Source organism: Alligator mississippiensis, chromosome 1 (assembly GCF_030867095.1).
Source record: "Alligator mississippiensis isolate rAllMis1 chromosome 1, rAllMis1, whole genome shotgun sequence".
Taxonomy (NCBI): Eukaryota; Metazoa; Chordata; order Crocodylia; family Alligatoridae; genus Alligator; species Alligator mississippiensis.
Window position 1 is genome coordinate 179134934 of NC_081824.1, and position 18131 is coordinate 179153064.

The 18131-nt window shown below is 43.5% G+C and overlaps 1 protein-coding gene across 2 annotated transcripts in view; it reads right to left on the reverse strand.

Moving 5' to 3' along the window:
- Positions 1–13080: 13080 nt before the first annotated feature.
- PSEN2 (presenilin 2) overlaps positions 13081–18131 on the reverse strand; it is a 28643-nt gene continuing 23592 nt past the window's right edge. For both annotated transcript variants that reach the window (XM_019483103.2, XM_006272615.4), the window contains one exon: positions 13081–16998. In XM_019483103.2, coding sequence (XP_019338648.1) covers positions 16772–16998 — 227 coding nt within the window. In that variant the 3' untranslated portion in view covers positions 13081–16771. The remainder of the gene's footprint in view (positions 16999–18131) is intronic.

Genomic DNA, 18131 nt, shown 5'->3' on the forward strand with positions numbered 1-18131 from the left:
TCTGCTGGTCAAAATGATGTGTATGATTAACGTAGTTAAAAAAAAAAAACTTAACACATTAATTTGTTTTTGCATTAATTGCATAAGTTGACTGTGATTGATTGACAACCCTAGTAAAAACTTTAATGTAAAACATCAGGTGCCAATGGACTTTGGTGTCTCCAGGGTTAGACGTCAGCTGAGGGAGGTTTTAGGGGACTCTCAAGGCATTTAAGTCTCACCTAACATCCTGTTTTTGATGCCTACTGCTTACATCCTTTTGTGGATCTGGGTTTAGCAGGTTGGGATGAACTGATCCAGCTGAGAATGAGCCATCCCTCCAATGGCTAGTCATTGACTACTCTGGTTGTAGGAAGCCATCCTCTCCCATGCACAAGCCAGATAGTGGTGTGCTATCTGCCTAATAAGTCTCCTTGTGAACTGTCCTGATCCCAGCCCCTTGTCTTGATTCTGTTCTCTGTTCATATTGCTAAGTTTTTCTACAGGTTCTCATGTGTCTCCTTGTCTATCACTCAACCCAAGAAATCACCAGGGAATCATTCACAACCATCCCTCAGTGCAAGAACTATCATTAGCTTTCCACATTTTAATTAGCATTGGAGTGCTTGACAGAGTCTCCACCTGTTTGCCAGTCTTTCCAGCCAAAGTATAATAATTTTCAGCAAGAGGCTTCTATTTTTGTCACTATCCCAGGCATTTTTTCCCAGACTACATAATTCAGAATGAATACACTTCTCTAGAGAACTTCAGCTGTTGACCACACCATGTTTTGTTGAGATATTTTTCTCTCTCATAATCCCCTTGAGAATTATCCCGATTTTACAAATGGGGAGAGGTTAAATTACCCAAGGTCAGCAGCATGGCTTGAAATAGAAGCCTGTGGGGATGTATAAGGAAAAGGAGGCAATAAGGCACAAGGAAAACAGTTCTTAACCTGTGGAATGTGATTCTCAGCAGGGTCAGTCTCAGCTTCTGTGTGGATTCTGTCCTGTTTGCACTAGCTGTCTCTTCTTTTCTGCTAAAGTCTGTCTGTTCACCTGCTTGTAACTAGCTGCTTGTTAGACATTAGGAAACACTCTAGAAACATACACCTAATTCTGGTGCCACCTCCTTTGAAGAACTGTGGGAAATGGGGCTTATTAGGTACAGTGCTAACTAGGACCATGTGATGGATTCTAAAAGTGCACATTAGGAGTGGCTGAATGTCAGTCATGGTTTGAAAAGTGAGAACCAGGGAGAGATGAAAGCAGGATCTTGGACCTGGCAGTAAGAAAGGTTACTGCAGTTATATGCCAGTGGTAGCTAGCAGGCCTTCTGAAAAGGGCTGCGGGATATAGCGAATACTTGTGTGACACTCATTTACTCAGCTCCCATCTTCTTAATTCTACAGCTGTCCTGGGTTTTAAAAGCACCTATGCAGCACCTCCAGAAATCCTTGTGTGAAAACAACAGTCCCTATCCTAATGGCTGACAGTTCTCTCTGTAACCTTTGATTTATTATCATGAGCAGCTAAAGTCATTTATCATTGTGCAAAGCAATTGTTTGTAACTACAGACTCACCTGTCTTGGCTTTCTGATCAAGAAGTTGGAAGAAATTTTGAAGAACCTTCACAAAGATTTCTTAGCATGTTTCCACTAATCTTCCACTCCCTAAAGTCTTGCTCAGCCTCCAACATGCTCTTCCCCATCTTTGCCAGGAACCCCTTTACCATACCTTCCTCTACCCTGTGTTTTGTCCTGTGTTAGTTCATTGGTCTTATTTAGCATAAGTTCTTCAGGACAACGAACATATCTTATCTAAGCCATGTAATGTGCCATGGATATTTATGGTGCTCTATCAGTGTTTTATAATAATATAAAGCCAATGGCCTGGAACAGGCCCAAAGGAACAACTACTCGATAGGTGCTTTGGTTTCAGCAGTTAACTCATAGGTATTTTAAAACTCTGGCAGGTGGCAGTGAGGCTGTTCATGCTGTATATCATTGACATGGTTTATGATCCAGGAAGACAGCAACAACTTCGTAAAACGGAGAGCTCTCTGTTGATGGTATTAGCACACCCCTTGTTGCCCTAGCATTTAAGTGATGAGTTTTTATTTTTAAAATACTTAGAACAGTTTTGCTCGGATCCCTGAACTTTCTGGAGATTTTCAGTCATCATTTGCCATAGGGTTTGTCTGCTTCTTCCCACAATGAAGAAAGGAAAAGAGGAAGTGGATGAGCCTCCACTTATCCAAGCCTATTCTAATAGACGTAAGTCCCTTATTTTCAAAGTGATTTAGTACTGAGGGAAAGAGTCACGATGACAGCATGAGACTACAGGCTTCTGTCTGTGTCAAGGACACAGCACACCATGCTATATATATATATATATATATATGTGCTTTACCATGAAAAGAGGGGTTTTGAATCAGCATTGTTGACCATTTCACTGTGAAACATGCCTACCTATTCCTGTTTGATACTATAGCAAACATGGGGTTGTTGGAGGCAGTGACAACACCTGCATTGATTCAACTAAAATACATGGGTAAAAGCAATAATGTCTTGCAGGGCTACATTTCCTCTCCTTTTTTCTCAATCCATGGACTTTTCCTCATTCTCCAATCCATACCAAATAACCAGTATACATGTGAGATCAGATGAAGTGTTATAAACCACAGTAGAACTCAAGATGAAGTGAACAGAAGAAAGACAGAGGAGTTGCCACTGAGATTCTTAAACCCTGTCTAGTGAGGGGTACAGAAACAAAGAAAACTAAATGGTGTAAAGGCTTCTTTGCTCCCCAGCCAGGGAAAGAGTAAAATTCAGTGAGAGTGGCCAGTGGTGGGAGGCACAGGTGTAGCAAGTACCAGTGATGTGGCATTGTAACTGTAAACCATTACCTTTACAGGCCTGAGGAATAGAGTCATTTACTCTTTGAGGTCTGTGTTGGGTACGAAGCTTGTAGAGGGTGAATTAGGATTTCAAACACTCCTTGCTTCCAAATTTCAAGTCAGCTCCACCCCCCCGCAAGCTCTATTGCATACATAGAATTCTACTGTTACTTTTGACAGAGATTCCCATTGGCTGGTGTTTTGTAACTCAGGGAACCAGACTGTACTGAACTGAACTTTTACAGGATGTTGGACAAGCCCACACATATTGTGACTACCCCCATGCCATTCAGGTACCAGCAGCCAGCTTAAGTAGGTGGCAGGCCTATTTTATAGATGCACCCTACTGGAACTGCTGTCACAAATCTGATGTAGCACAGGTTAGTTAGCTCCCAGCAAAATTTACCCCTGACTTCCACCCATTCATGTAACACCATTCCCTCTCCAGCTGGAGAATAAGAATAGGAATAAATATGCTATCTCCTTCCAGATGTATCCATATGAGTGTGTGTTTTCTCACAGGCTGAGAAAGAAGAATGAGAGAAAAACATATAACTTGGGGAGCATTATTCTGTAGATGGAGATTTTAACAAGCCATGGCAAGCCCAAATTAAAAACATGCCTAATGATGACAAGGAACTGTTAGATAAAACCCTGAAATACAACATACTTCACATTGCACCACAGTCTGATGTAGTTAATACCATGTTCAGTTGTTTGCACCATAATACCTATCCCTCAAGACTCAAGCAGGTGAAAACTGGAACCACAGAATATTTTACGGGGCAAATCTGGAAGACATGAAGAGAAAAGAGTGGCAAGGCTTGGGAGATGGAGATCACTGGAAGTAAGCAATCTTCTTTTTTTGTATGGCTGATGTAGATACAGAACAGCAACTATAATTTTACATTTAGGTAGTTGAGTCAGACGATTACGTCAGGAGCAGCAGTGATCAATTGATCACTGTGATCAAGTGAGCAATGAGGATACTTGTCTGTTAATAGCTCTGGCAATAGCACTTTATCGCACACACATAGATGCTTACCTTAGGGTCTTGTTTAGTTAATTCATTTTGCAATACAGTTGATATATGAGACATGCTCTACAGAACGGAGTTGAAACATGTTGCTCAAAGGAAGCCGTCATGGATATCAGTCAAAGTGATTCTTAAATAAAATCAAATTAAGAAGAGTGTGGCAGTCTAACCAATTAATTCCCTGGTCCCTTGTGGGTATGTACAGCATTTCTGCTCATTCTGAGATCGTTAGAACTTGCTTAAACAGCACTCAGCCCTTAATTCTTCATCCTTGCAAGAGGGAGATCCATTGTCTTAGCTCAAATTGTGGATTTTGTTTTTGTGTTTAGTTCACCAAATGCCATTGCCCTTACCTTACCCCATCTGTTTTGCTAGGTGTGACTCACTGAAGAACCTAATCTGCAATTAAAGGCTGCAATTAAAAGCTCTGTGCTTTAATTTTGATTTAACAGCTTTCTACAGGATTCATTTTAGAGGTGTTAATTGATTAAGCAGTGCATGCTTAACTTCTGGTTTATGGGCCAAATCTGGCCTATGGATCCATGTCTTAGATGGGCCCCCATGGGTTTGGCAACTTGATGGCAGGGGAGCAGTGGCAGTGTTATTTGCTGTGGCTCTGGAAATGGTGGCAACACTGTCACCACTCCCCCACTGCCAAATTTCCAGGCACATGGAGGAGCCCTGCAGGCCACATGACACAATCCTGCATGCCACATTGGGTTGGTATGCAGGGTTACTGTGTGGCTGGATCCACTGTATGGGGCCAGGCCAACACGTTGCATCTGTGGACTGATCCCATGTGCTGTTTTTATGCTGGACCTAGCCTGTGGACTGACCTTGCCCATGGCATCTGGCCTGTAGGGTTAGAAGGTCGAGCACCACTGAAGGAAGCCATACAATTGCTGTGGTAACTATATTATTATACCTGTTTCAAAGATAGGCAAAAGGAGGCTAATTCATTTGCTTAGGTTCAATCCCTGGCAGAGCCAGGAACAAAATCTAAGCATCTCAGTTTCCAGACTCCTAGGCGATAGGAAAAATCCATGACCCTCTGATGTGATGAATTCCATCCATTTACATATTACATATACATATTTTGTGACTGGTATTTTAGGCTCCCCCTATTTCTTTAACCTGATAAGAAGCCTGAATTCAGGTAGCTGGAGTGTGCCACTTTTACATCCCATGCAACAATCGCATATCTCCACAGCACAGTAGGGATGTCCCATAATCAGCTTGCTGAGCTAGCAGCCACTTTTACCGCCCCCCCAGCTTGCAAGGACCTTTGAAGAAGGAAGGACCTATTTGTAGTGCCAGTAAGATCAGAAATGGTTCTAAAGACTTGGGTGGCAGGGAGAGGGGGTTGAAAAAGTTTAGCCTAAGCCAAGAGTCAAAGGGCTGGACAACTGCCATGTGGTGTCTTAGTGCTGCAGGGGGCAACACCAGGGGGGTAAGAGGGAGTGGATGCTGCCTTGCCCTTTAAGCCCCTTATGTGGGAGTGTAAGGAGGCAGAGGGCATAAGTGCAGATGAAGCCTGCTATTAAAACCAATCTCACATGCATGAGGTGCACATACACAGAGTGAGGTCCATATTGACACCCACTTGAACAAGACTCATCATGATGGGTTGTGGAAAGACGGAGCAATATCTCTAATTCTGGCTTTGTGTTCAGGTGTGTTCACCTGACTCAGAGCTTCACATAGAAGCTCTCAGGTGCTAACAAGGTAAAGGTGAAGAGCTGTACTGAACCTAGCTCTTACAAATTTGAGGCAGGTGTGAACCAGCTTTATTGGCTCTCAGCAGCTGACAGCTGTGTCTCAGCCAACCATGTAACTTATTCCCATCTCCGGCTGGAGAGTGAGAAGCCATGGGGATGCAAAGCCCTGCTCTGGGAGTACTCAAGAGAGAAAGCACTTTATTTCACAGCCCTGAGAGATGCTCATGGCAAGCAGGCTGCCCCATGCTTTGCTTCACTGATAAATGTTCATGTTTTGCCCACACTGGCATTGGTGGGAAAGAGTAGTCGAATGGAAATGAGTGCCTGTTCCTTCAGCATATCAAGATAGTGGATTATTTAAACTCTTCCACTGAGGCTTAAGGCACCAGCCTGCAGGCAGTTCACTGTTGAGAGTGGAATAGGCCTAATGTCGGGGACTTGCCATTATTAACAGACAGTTTCTGATGGGGTGGAAATTACCTCTGCCTTTGGGCCATACTTCAGTGCAATTTTGTGGCTGGTGGTCTGGTCCCTGGGTCAGCCAGGGAGTCATTGGACTCTGCTTGTATGTCTACATTCATGGAGATAAGACTGATTAATGGCAAAATTATTTCTCCACAGATGACCTGAATGGTGCATCTGCCAGCCAAAAAAGAGTCTGACAATAAACTAAAGCCACTGAAAATGATGATGGGTGATGAGATCAAGACACGGGCCTGGGAACCAGGAAAAATGGGCTCTGTTCTCTGTTTTACCACACGCTTGCCATGTGACCTTGAAAATGGGTTAATATTAGAGATCTGTAAAACAGAGATAACGATATTTCTCTACCCCGCATGCTCTTATGAGGTTAGGTTCACTAAAATGTGTAATGTGCTTTGAAACCCTCACTCAAAGGAAAGGCAATAAGGAAATGCGGGCAACCTCTGAGCATAATTTTTAAGTTCTCACTAGCTGCTCATTTGAAGGTGAACTCGCCCTTACAGTCAGTTGCATGAGAACCTGTGAACGATGTGGACTGCACGTTCCCTCCAGATCCCAGAGGCTTCTATTAATGTCTCTGGCTTCCAGTGACTCAATGTAGGAATATTACTTCACACTTTGAGCTCTCACAAGGCAAATCATACCCCTCACGGTGATTCACAGTTGCTTCAGATCAGAGCTGTCCAACAGGCAGCCACAAGGGATTGCATTGTAGCCCCCAGGTTCCTGCCCAGCTGCCACTCCACCCATCACTCCACCTACAATAATAGCTAGAGTCTCTGGGCTGCTGCTTCCTGTTCTGCCCCAGAAAGTGGAGCAGAGTAGGAAGCTGGGGGTGAACCTGGGGCATGCAGTCAGCAAGGGGTGGGGAAGCTGGGGGGTTACAGATACATGGTGCAGTGGTAGGGGACCCACATGAGTATGGTATAAGGGGAAGAGCACAGTCATGCAGTTACAGGCAGGTTGGTGGGTGTATAGGGGGATGGTGGGCATGTGGTGTAGTGGCCTGGCAGTATTTGTGGGATGTGCAGCCCCAGGGGATGTGGTTCACCTTGGTGCAGCCTGCAGGACATGTAGCTCCCACCGGGGTGGCCCATGGGGTCTTCTGCCCCTGGCTGCTTGGAAATTGGACAGCCCTGCCTTAGATTACTCTGTGATAAAGCTCAAATCTGCCTTCAAATCCTGGAAAGCATAACCCTCCCTGGAAATGATCTCCTCTTCCTCTTCAGCAGTGGAGCTATCATTTCACCATGGCCTTTCTTTAGAGAAATCACAGGATGGTCATGGGGAAATAGTCTAAAAACATGGGTGCTTTGCCATTGTTTCTTGTCCCTGTTAACCTTTATTTTCCTGTCCTTGTGTAACTCTTTTGAACAATCGTTGTATAGTGGTAACTGTGGGCAGATCTTAATATGGAAGCTGCCACTCCAGGGCTCATCTTTATAAACCCAACCCAAGTGTTCAACTGTTTTGGACTTGAACTCTTCCTGCTGGGAGATGTGAAGGTCTTGCTGCGAGTTCAACACTCAGAGCCGTTGTGTGGCCAGAACACAGTCACTGAGCTCCTGCGCTGTTTGCCTCCTGCCTGATCCAGTGTTTGACTTGGCAGCATTTCAAATTCTCTCAAACTGGTTCATACATTTGCTGTTCATTCCCTGACCCACACACACAAATCACAACACAAGGCGAATTGCAGGGAACCTTTAAAAAAAAACAACACACCACAGTGCACATCTTGAGACCTTCACACAGCACTGATGAAAGGTTATTCCTGGTAATGATTTATTCATTAGTTGGAGATCAAAATAGCTTGAATTTGTTGACCTTGGAGGCATGCTGCAGAAGCCATATTGGACTGTGCTTAGAGAGGGCTGTGTGTTTTCCAGAATGACAAAGAAGTAGAAAGCAGCTTCTTCTGGTGTCTGTTTGGCTGCGTTCCAGTTGGAATGATTCTTTTTGCACTCCTTGGTTTTTTGTTATTACTGAGTGGGTGTTAATGTACCTACAGCAAGAGAGAGGTATATTTTTATTTTTTTTAAATTTAAATAAATTCAGGTTCCAAAGTCTTCCCAGCCCCGGGGACAAGTCTTGACATGAATTAGATAGTGTAAGCTTGTGGCTTCCAGAATGAACACCACTTATGCCCATTTGACATTGTGCAGAGAGCAAAGTTTTTGACCTGATATAAAAAGGCACAGAGCCCACCAAGGCAGTGGGAACTGCATATTTCCATTAGGCTTGAATTCAGCCTTGGAAGGACTGGGGACAATGTTCAACAATAGATGCAACCTGATTGCTCTCTTCCCTTATCCTGGGTTTGCTTCATTCTTTAGTCCATTTAATAGTAACAGTAGAGTTCCTTCCAGCGGACACTGTTGTAAAATGAAACGGTGGATGAAGACAGATGTGCAGCTCCCCGCTGGAACTGAGAAGGCTTTGCAGGAAGCGTTGTGAGTTGCAACAAGCCCCCGATCAAACAGAAGTTCACTGTTGGTTCCAGCGGGGAGGCAAATCTAGTTGCTGGCTGCCAGCCTGCAGCTGGTTTCCCCTCACAACAGCTCCTGCTCCCTCTCAGCCTGTCTCTGTTTTCAGAACGGGAGGGCGGAAAGGGAGCAGAGAGAGTTAATTCTAGGGGTTCCCAGCCAGTGCTGGAGGGTGGGGTGGGGTGGGTGAATTGGAGACCCCCACCGTCCAGCAGGGGCTGAAAATACCCCAGACCGAACTCCCTCTGTTCGCTTCCCCCCTCTCATTCTGAAAACAGAGACAGGCTGGGTGGGAGCGCAGACAGAAGCTCCAGAAGCATCTTCATCTGACCCCTCATGCAAAATGGGTTCAGATTTTCACCCAATCAGCCATTTTTTAAGAGCTGTGCAGCTATGCACTTGAGTTTGGTCCCAGCTGTAGGCTGCTTTCTGGGGCCAAATTAGGCAAAAAACATCACTTCTGCCTGTGCCCAAAAGGATCTGGCTCGATACATTTTATTCCTGCACAGATCTAACCCTGAGATGGCCTTGAGAGTTGCCACCTAGTCCTGGCTGCACTTGATTTGATCCAAGCTGTTTCCAGTGTTGGGAAACTTCCAAAGCAACTGTCCAGCCCCGTACCCGGCTCTGGTTTCTCTATCAAGGACTCCACATATCACTGCTTCAAAGCCTCACTGTATTTATATCTTTTTTATATCCTGCCATAAACAGCACTGAGAATTTAACTGACTTCAGCCACACAGAAGCACTGTGCACTCCTTTGCGCCAGCCAAACAAATGTGTGGCATGTAGTGGAAGATAAACAACAGCTTATGTTTGGTTAACTCCTTGAGTACCCAGAGCATGCCAAACTTTTGGCTCCAGGTGGTGACAGACTGGACATGACAGTAAAGGATGAGGTATGAGAGGAAGGATGGCTTAGTGGCCTGAGACTTTGGTTTAACTCCTTGCTCTGATACCAGTTTCCTATGTGATCTTAGGAAGTCACTTCAGGAGCAGAGAGAGAGAAAAAAAGAGAGGGATTTTCCATAAAATAGAGATAACAGCATTACTCTACCTTCTAAGGAGTGTTGTGCTAAGTGGATAAATGAATTAAGACTGAGAGGTACTTGGATATTAAGGTGTGAGTGGCACTACAAGTACTTTGGATAGGTAGGGAATTTTCAGTACACCAGATCTGACCGAAAGCCCTGACTGAAATGCACATCAAATGCCATTAAGTTGGCATTCCCAACACTTCTCCAGTGAAATACACCAGACCAGATTCTGAGTTATAAAGAGGTCCCATGCTATGGCACTGAGCTGAAATAAGGCCTGTTCATCTGACCTGATCCTAGCCCTGGCATATAGGACATATTGGGCATTTCCCTATGAGTGAGAACATGTGTTTCCCTGGGGACAAATAGCAGTGGCACGTATTTCTGCCATTGCTAGTTGCCCCCAGCATGGCCCTGCATGAATGCTCTGGCACATGGCAACTTGTCCCAGGTGGGGTAAGGGAGGCTGGGGCTAGCACCTGGACTGGCCCCAGCAGCTTTATTTGGGGTCCTCCTGGGGCTGCAGTGGTGGTGATCCAGGAGTATAGAGCCTGGCTAGCAGCAGGAGTGTGGCTCTGGCCAGCCAGGCTCCTGTTTCAGGCGGTGCACACTGCAGTCACGTGTGCCACCCACTTTTTTTTTTATGCATTTTTTCTTACAACCATATTTTAAGTGGCTTCCACTACATTACCTGACAGCAGGACCAAATCTTCAGCAATATTATGAAACAGAACTGCTTGCTCCCTTATTGCAACAGGGGAGATTCACAGAGTTGTAGCTTCGGTAAGACGAAAAGGGAGTCAAATGGGAGGGTTTCACCGTTGGTGATGCATTGCCTATAGACTTACTGCCCTCTGGTGGCTGTAATGGAGGAACAAAGCTCAAAACAATTCATCCACGTTCAATTTAATAAAATAAATGCAAATTAGTTTCACAGAACATTCATTTTGCTCCCGGCTTCAAAGGCAAAAGTAAAGAATAAGGTTGTGAGAAAGTGCCTGGTGTTTTTATTTTGTTGCACAGCCATTTTGTTGTATTGAGCCTGACAGTAAAAAATTCCTTACATAAGTCTTTCAGAAAGATGGTCCATGTAACCTCTCCTAGGGTAACGTATGAGAAATTGCTTGTGATGGTAGTTGGGAGTACAGAAGTGGAATCAAGACTGCTGCTTTCTCTTCTGGCCTTGACAGCAGTCCATTATGCAACCTCACACCTTCCCCTTGCTGTGGCTTAGCTTCCTCAACTGAAAAGTGGGGAAAACATCTGGTTTGGAGAGATTTAATGAAAGCATGTTTATAAAGCACTCGCTTTAATGTGACAGTTGCTGTACAAGTGCTACCTGCTTCTCTCAGTGAGGGCCTTAGTCATCATGCTTCCTTTGACTTTTCTGCTGCTTCTAAATGTAGATTATACTTAGACAAATATCATAGCTCAATTTCAATGGCGCATCAGAACTTAAAATAAAAAAAACCCCACAGAGGCTCAGAGCAGCAATTAAGTGGCTAAATGTGGCAACGATCGATAGCTCAGACACTTGTCTGTTGTGCTTTAGGTAACAGGCAGGGGAAGGGCTCTCACCCTCAGCATCCAGGACTACCAGACACCACTATTTAGTTTATTCTTTGATCCACTTGCTCAGTAAGCGGGACTGACAAGTGTGCTCGATCTATATTCAAGGCAGGTTAGAAAACAATGCCCCATTTCTGATCAGGGCACAGGATTTTACCATCACATGGACTGCCAGAGAAACAGGAACCATGTAGCTAGCACCTCCTGCAGGGCTTTATGCTGAAGAGGGACATCAGCATCACTTCAAGTGTCACCTCCAGGTTAGAAGAGTAGGTGGCTCTCCCCTTGAAGGCATTTTGCAGAATGGGAACATCCAGTGCTGGGGCCTGTGCTTTGTGGGAAACAAAAGAATAATCCAAAGTGGCTGTGTGTGTTGCAGCATTGCCTTTCTACCCCTTCCATAAAACATGATGGCCCTCAGGCAGCATTATGACACAATGTACAAGCTAACAAGGGTGCTGGGAACCATTCATAAATAGGCTCAGGTAGCTGGGCAGTTATCAAGCACCAGCAATACAGCAGCTGGAACAGTCATCTCAGGCTTTTTTCCCAAGTTTAAACAAGTCCCTTGAACCTTGAGATTCTCTCAAATGATAGGGTTGGGTAGGGGGAGGAAACTGCCTAAAGAAAGGGACTTGGATTTCAGCACATATTGACTCTGCATGAAGAACCACGAGGTAACTCGATGTTAAACACACTAGCAGGAAATTCAAAAAAGAGAACTTACCTTGTTAAAGGTAGATTATCAATGTGTACATATAAGAATGGGCCAAATCCAGCTCTGTTATACCAAGTCACATCTTGCTCCATTTTAGAAAGTCTGCTTTTTAGTTGCAGAGTCTACCTCCTCATTGTATAACCATTCAATAATCTTTGTTGGTGCTGTGTTTAGGACTCCCCTTATATCGTACCTGCACATGTGCACATTATTGGGCCCTGACAGATCAGGATTCCAATGTAGCCTGAACCATGTCTTATTGTCCTAAACAGGGCTTCACTGTGTAACTTCTCCTAGACTAGTAAAGTCTCCGATTCAGTCAGGAAAGTAAGGGTATTTGTACACATGCTTGCTCCACAGCACCGGGCAGATGCAGTTGTATAAGCAGTGAAATGTGCATCAGCACTGAGAGGTGTTTAGTTCAAAAGTGCACTGCCACCATTTTCTGCACGTGGACATGCATTTCACTGCTAATACAACTGCATGTGCCGCAGTGCAGTGCGTGTCAGCTCGCGTGCAGAGCAGACTTGACTGAGTCTCCTCTGACTCGCCAGATCTGCAGCGTGTCACAGGGCGATAAGGTATGTGTATAAATGCTCTAAATGTTTAAGTTCCACTGACGTCAATGGAATTTAAGCACATGATTAAGAGCTTTGCTAAATCAGGATATTTACACATACTTGCCCACTTGCAATATGAAATTCAAGTTCTCAGGACTTTATGCAAGTGCATAAAGGCTTCCCACATAATAGCCACATGCTACAATCTCTATCTACTCCTTCCAGATTTTGTTTGTTCGTTTTGGGGGGGGCTCCAAAACCCCACAGGTACCCCATTCTACTCTCAGTTTTAATGTTTTAGGACACTGGGAGCCAACCTTTTTGGCAGGCATGCCACAAGGTACATCCCACAACTTCAAGTGCCACACTGATCCCCTTCCCCTGCACAATGCGTTGTTCTACTTTCTTTTCTTTTCTGTCTTGTCACTGCATTCCCTGCTCCCTTTCTGATCTGTTGTGTGCCACAACACAGGGGCTGCCTGTGCCATCTGCAGCACATGTGCTATGTGTTTGCCACCTCTGTTTTAGGAAATATTGCACAGCACTAACATCAGAATTATCTGGGTCAGAAACCTGAAAGAGTAAGGAATCACACCATGTCATTCAAAGCTTTGTGTATACACACACACATATATTTGTAGTAAATACATACAAATGTTTACAATTAAAACTACTCTGGTATATAACAATATACTCCTCTACCATCTGCCAGGATGATGTTTTGTTGCCCTGACAAACCCAAATCTTATTTCATCTTTAGAGGAGTACAGAGCATGTAGACATCTAGTACCAAGTCAGCAGATTTTAGACCATGTTTCCAGGACTACAATAGGACCTGCCCTCCTGAGCCAATTGTGCTCCAAGCAATCCTATTTTGCCTGGAAAAAAGCACAGAATTCTCCCGAATTCAGGAAAGAGGAGAGGACCCCAACTACCTTCTGGTCAGGGCACTTGCCTGGGGAATGGCAGATACAGATTATAGTACCCCCCACCCCACCAGTTGGGGTTTAACCCACCTCTTCCACTTCCCAGAACAGAGCCCTAATAACCAGGCCATGGGTTAGGCAGGGCTGAGAGCACCCTCTAAGCTCTGTTGAAGCTGGTCTACTAAGCAGGCAGGAGAGGAAGATGTGTGGGACCAAAAGAACAAGCCAGAGGAAGTACTGCTCTGTGGCTCACAGCAAAATCAGAACTGCTCTGATTTCTTGCCTCTGCTACCGCCCCCACTAGTGTTTATCCAAAGACGAATGCTAACTGTGTAAAATGGATGCAGGTAGAAGACCTAAAATCTGTTTAGATAGCACTAAGTTTCACTAAAGCACTTCCTTTTAGACAGCTAAGCAGGATTTAGATGCCTAAGAGGTGAAGTAAGATTTGGGCTACAGAAGCTACTCATACATTGCCTTAGTTATATTTATTAGGAATATTTCAGACACAACTGCTCAGAAGCCAGATCCTCAGCTAATGCAGCAAAGGAACAACGACCTCACAGAAGCTGTTTCAATTTGCATCAGAGGATCTAGCCACAGGTTCCTTCACGTACGAAATTAGTTTCATAGTAGTAAGTCTGTTCTAGCAAATTTGCCTCAACCCTGTTCAGGCAAGTAGGTTTGTCCACTTACATATAAAGGTTTGACACCCTCCCTATACCACAGAGGAGGAAGAAAGTTAAAAGTGATTACATTTTTGGGGAGAAGGGGGAAGACATTTTACTGAAGATATTTAATTCACCCCAACAAAAAGCCTTTGCTCCACAAGAAATAGGCCCATTATTTTTAATATTCTGAGATATTTTAGTAAGAATTAGACCAACCTACTGCAGCATTTTCAAGCCAAACATTGCAGTGGCGAGAAACAAAAGGTAAAAAAGACTAGACAAAGCAGAAATTATCCGAGGTCCATAAAATCCCTACAAACAACTGATGTAAGTATTATTAAATCGATTCAAACAGTTTAAAAAGTATCTGTTTAAATATCAAAGCAGGTTTAAGTGTATTGAAAAACCCACCATTTTAAAAATACATATTCTATGCATTATCTAAAAAAATATTTTCAGACTGCAGTTTTGCTTCCTTCAATTAGTAACACATTTGTTCACAGAAGTCTTGCACAAGGTTATGTTTTGAAACACTGAGACTGATCAACTGTCAAAGAAAAAAGCCAACCCCCCACACAGATTGTTTATGTACTTGAATCAAGCTTTAAAAAAAAAAAAAATCAGTGAGGTTGTATTTCTTAGAAATGGGTGTTTGTAAAACAAAACAAAACCCCAGAATAGTTTTTAAATGGGGGGGAGGGAGATAAGAGTGATTAATATTCTGAATAGGAAGACTGACTCCACCCTGCACTGTTAGCTGGCAGCAATGTCAGCAGTTTTTATGGGGTCATTTTAGGCATGTAAATATTACCAGCATTGACCAAGCCTTATTTAGAATAAGGTGTAGCATTAAAATGTGAACCTCTTATCTTGATACAAACTGTAACAATATGTTTCCAAAATATTCACTCTTGCATTAAATATTTATACAACAAATCTACAATTTTTAGTAAAAAGTTTTTAAACAGCAGTACCAAAAAAAAAAAAAAAAAAAATCTGCAAAGGAGTCAAACCTAGGTTAGTGTAAGAGAATCTTTTTTATAAAGGGGATGCAAAATCCTCCCTACAGTGATTATAACATGCACAGGAATAAGCCTAGAGAAGTGCACAAAAAGTTACAATTCAATTGTTCATTTGGAGTTGTGCAAAGTTTTTTTTGGTAATCTGAGGTTTGTAATATCAAACAGGGAAGTGCTAGGAAAAGAAAGGGAAAAAGCTACATTAGAGGTGTCAAACATTTGGTCCACAAGCTAGATCCAGCCTGAAAAGCTGTCATCTGGTCCGCAAATTCAGGTGCAGGGCCTATTGCCAAAATCTAGATAGAGTGTTGTTGGGGACATATTTTGGCGGGGATGGTGGCAAGAGGAAGATAGGGGGAGGGGAGAGAAGGGTCAGCTATGTTAATGTTCACCCTACTGTTAGGGTGTTAATGCTGTTAATGCTCCTTGAGGTTGCTCACCCTATACTTACCATGCTGCCACAGGTGGGTCCAGATCTGGCCCCTGAGGAACCCCGCAGACTGGATTTGGTCTAAGTAAGTTAGATACCTCTGACCCTCTGGCTGGACCACAAAAAGGTTTCAGAGCCTCTCAGAGCTCAGGCATTAGAGGCTAACACCTTCAGACACAAAGGTTCTGTATTCAGACTCCACAGGCATTTATACACATGTTCTGAGTGTGTGTGTGGGGGGGGGGGGGAGGAAGCACACTTTAATTACAGCGGCTCCAAGAACTGCTCTAAATAAAGCACACAGAGCGTCGTGTATCAGCACCCCTATGCTGAAAAATGGCAGCAGAGGTGCTTTAACTAAACTTTATTTGACGAGTTTTAGTTAAAGTACCCACACCACCATTTTTCAGCATGGGGATATGCCGATACACATGATGATGGAGTCAGCTGGAGCATGGTAATTACTAGGCTCCAGCAGACTTGATTAATCGAGTCTGCTCTGACACTGTAATTACAATGCAACGAAGCAGCCCCACTGCACATGTATAGGCACCCCACATTGCCAACAGGCCACCCAGGGGTATCTCACTGAAAAAGACAGGACTGCATTTTCCATGTCCCACCAAGATAACAACATACTCTGTTTTAAACAAAGGACATCCCAATTTCAGTGGGACTTTTCCCTGCAGAAGGCATGCAGGATTGGGCCCAATAGGTTCTCAACATCCTGCTGGAATAACAAGAGTCTCCCCGTCGTCTAATGCTCATAAACTAGCTACAGTACACTACTCTCCTGTATGTACATTGGGCACTAAATTTTTCTAATCATGTCTGACATTTTCAACTAGTGTTTAAACAGCGCTTTGAAAAACTGTGATGTGCTAAGTGTCATAATGTACAATTAAATTTCATTGCAACTCCAGGACAAAGTGCCAATGTGTCTCAGTCCCAACATGCACACAATAAAGTTCTTCATCCATCTGTTGGCCTGTATTCCATATAGGCTTTCTTCAGTATGTACTACAGGTGATGGTGATGGGCACAGCTGCTGCTCAGACACCAACCTCAAGGCTGAGGTTTCCAAAGGACCCTAATGGAGCTAGGTACACAACTCATCAAAAGCTGGGCACCCAACTCCCTTCAGCTCCTTTGGAGAATCTTAGCCCTTGACACAACTGCATATCATATCATTACTTTAAAAGTTCTCTTAAAAATATATGGCACTCAGTGTCAAATTATACAACTTATTCCAGTGGAAATGCCATACTTCCAAGGCAAGACTGCAGAATGCATTCTCCAGCTCCCATTTCTTCTTCTAAATATACAACTGATGAGAAGCAAGGGTGTCCATGAAAGGTCGTACGAGGTTGTCTGTTGAGAAGTAGAATACCAAGCCAAAGGTGATGGAGATGGGAAGAGCAGGTAATGCCTTCTTGAACACAGCCAGCAATAGAAGAGTCAAACATAAACCCTGCCAGAAAGACAGGAACAGAAAACCAAGAAAGGTATATAGTAAGAAGATTAGAAATATGTTTGCAATAGACACTACACAACACGTTGATGATAAACTACATTCTGCAAAGAAACTGAATCTTGCCTGAGCTAGTGACATCACATCTTAATCCTTACCCACCCCTGTTTACACATAAATTGGCAACATGTTTTCCTCAGCAGTGTAGATCACAGGCATTCTCAGAGGGAAAACAACGCGAATGTACAAATAACATCAAAAGATATTCGGATAAGCAAATTATTTCAAATCCTGGTTCTACACCTTTACATAGCAATTACTGATTTGTTAGACAGCAGTCATGGTAAGCTACAGATATAAGAAGCTTGACTTCCTATGCAGGTTTTAGCACATACTAACATCTATTTTAACATTTTTCCAGTTTCCCAGGTCTTGGGGGGGAGGGGGAGGGAGAGAGTTGTATGGGATACAACTCCAGATATACTTGTTTCCCTCTGATAAATTTGCTTGTTGTAGGGCTGTGGTCATCAAACAGTCAATGTCGACTGACTGGTCGATCGAGGAAACTCTGACACTCAATCTTAGTAGATTGACTCAGTAGATGCTGGGGTGCCAAAAAGTGACCTTCATCATAAAAAGGATGTATGGTAAACACTATTTATGGTTGTCTAGAAGGACAAGACCTCAATTTTTATTGGACATCTTGACCAGAGATGAACTGGAAGGCTCTTGCAGATTTTGGGAAGATGTCACCTGGATATACCCAGTCACACTGTCACCTGAATTTCTCTCTTCAAAACAGATCATCATCATCAGTGAGAAAAGCTTAACATTCCATTAACATTAATTTTCAAGAGCACTCAAGTGTAAACAGAAGATGACCAGTTCTTTTCTTTTCCAAGAAAAAACAAGACAACAGGGGTGGCAACATTTTGAGCAGAATATTTCAGAAGTGTTGAGGGATAAGTTTCTGAGTATAGCATCTCCACTGATTTGAGATCTAGGGAGAAAATGGTATGGTAGAAGGGAAAACCTATCATGGCAACAGGCTTGCCAAGCCGTAAAGAGAGAAGAAATCAAAGATGAAAAGAAATCTAGAAGAAAGTGAAGGAAGCTCTAAGTTAATAACATAT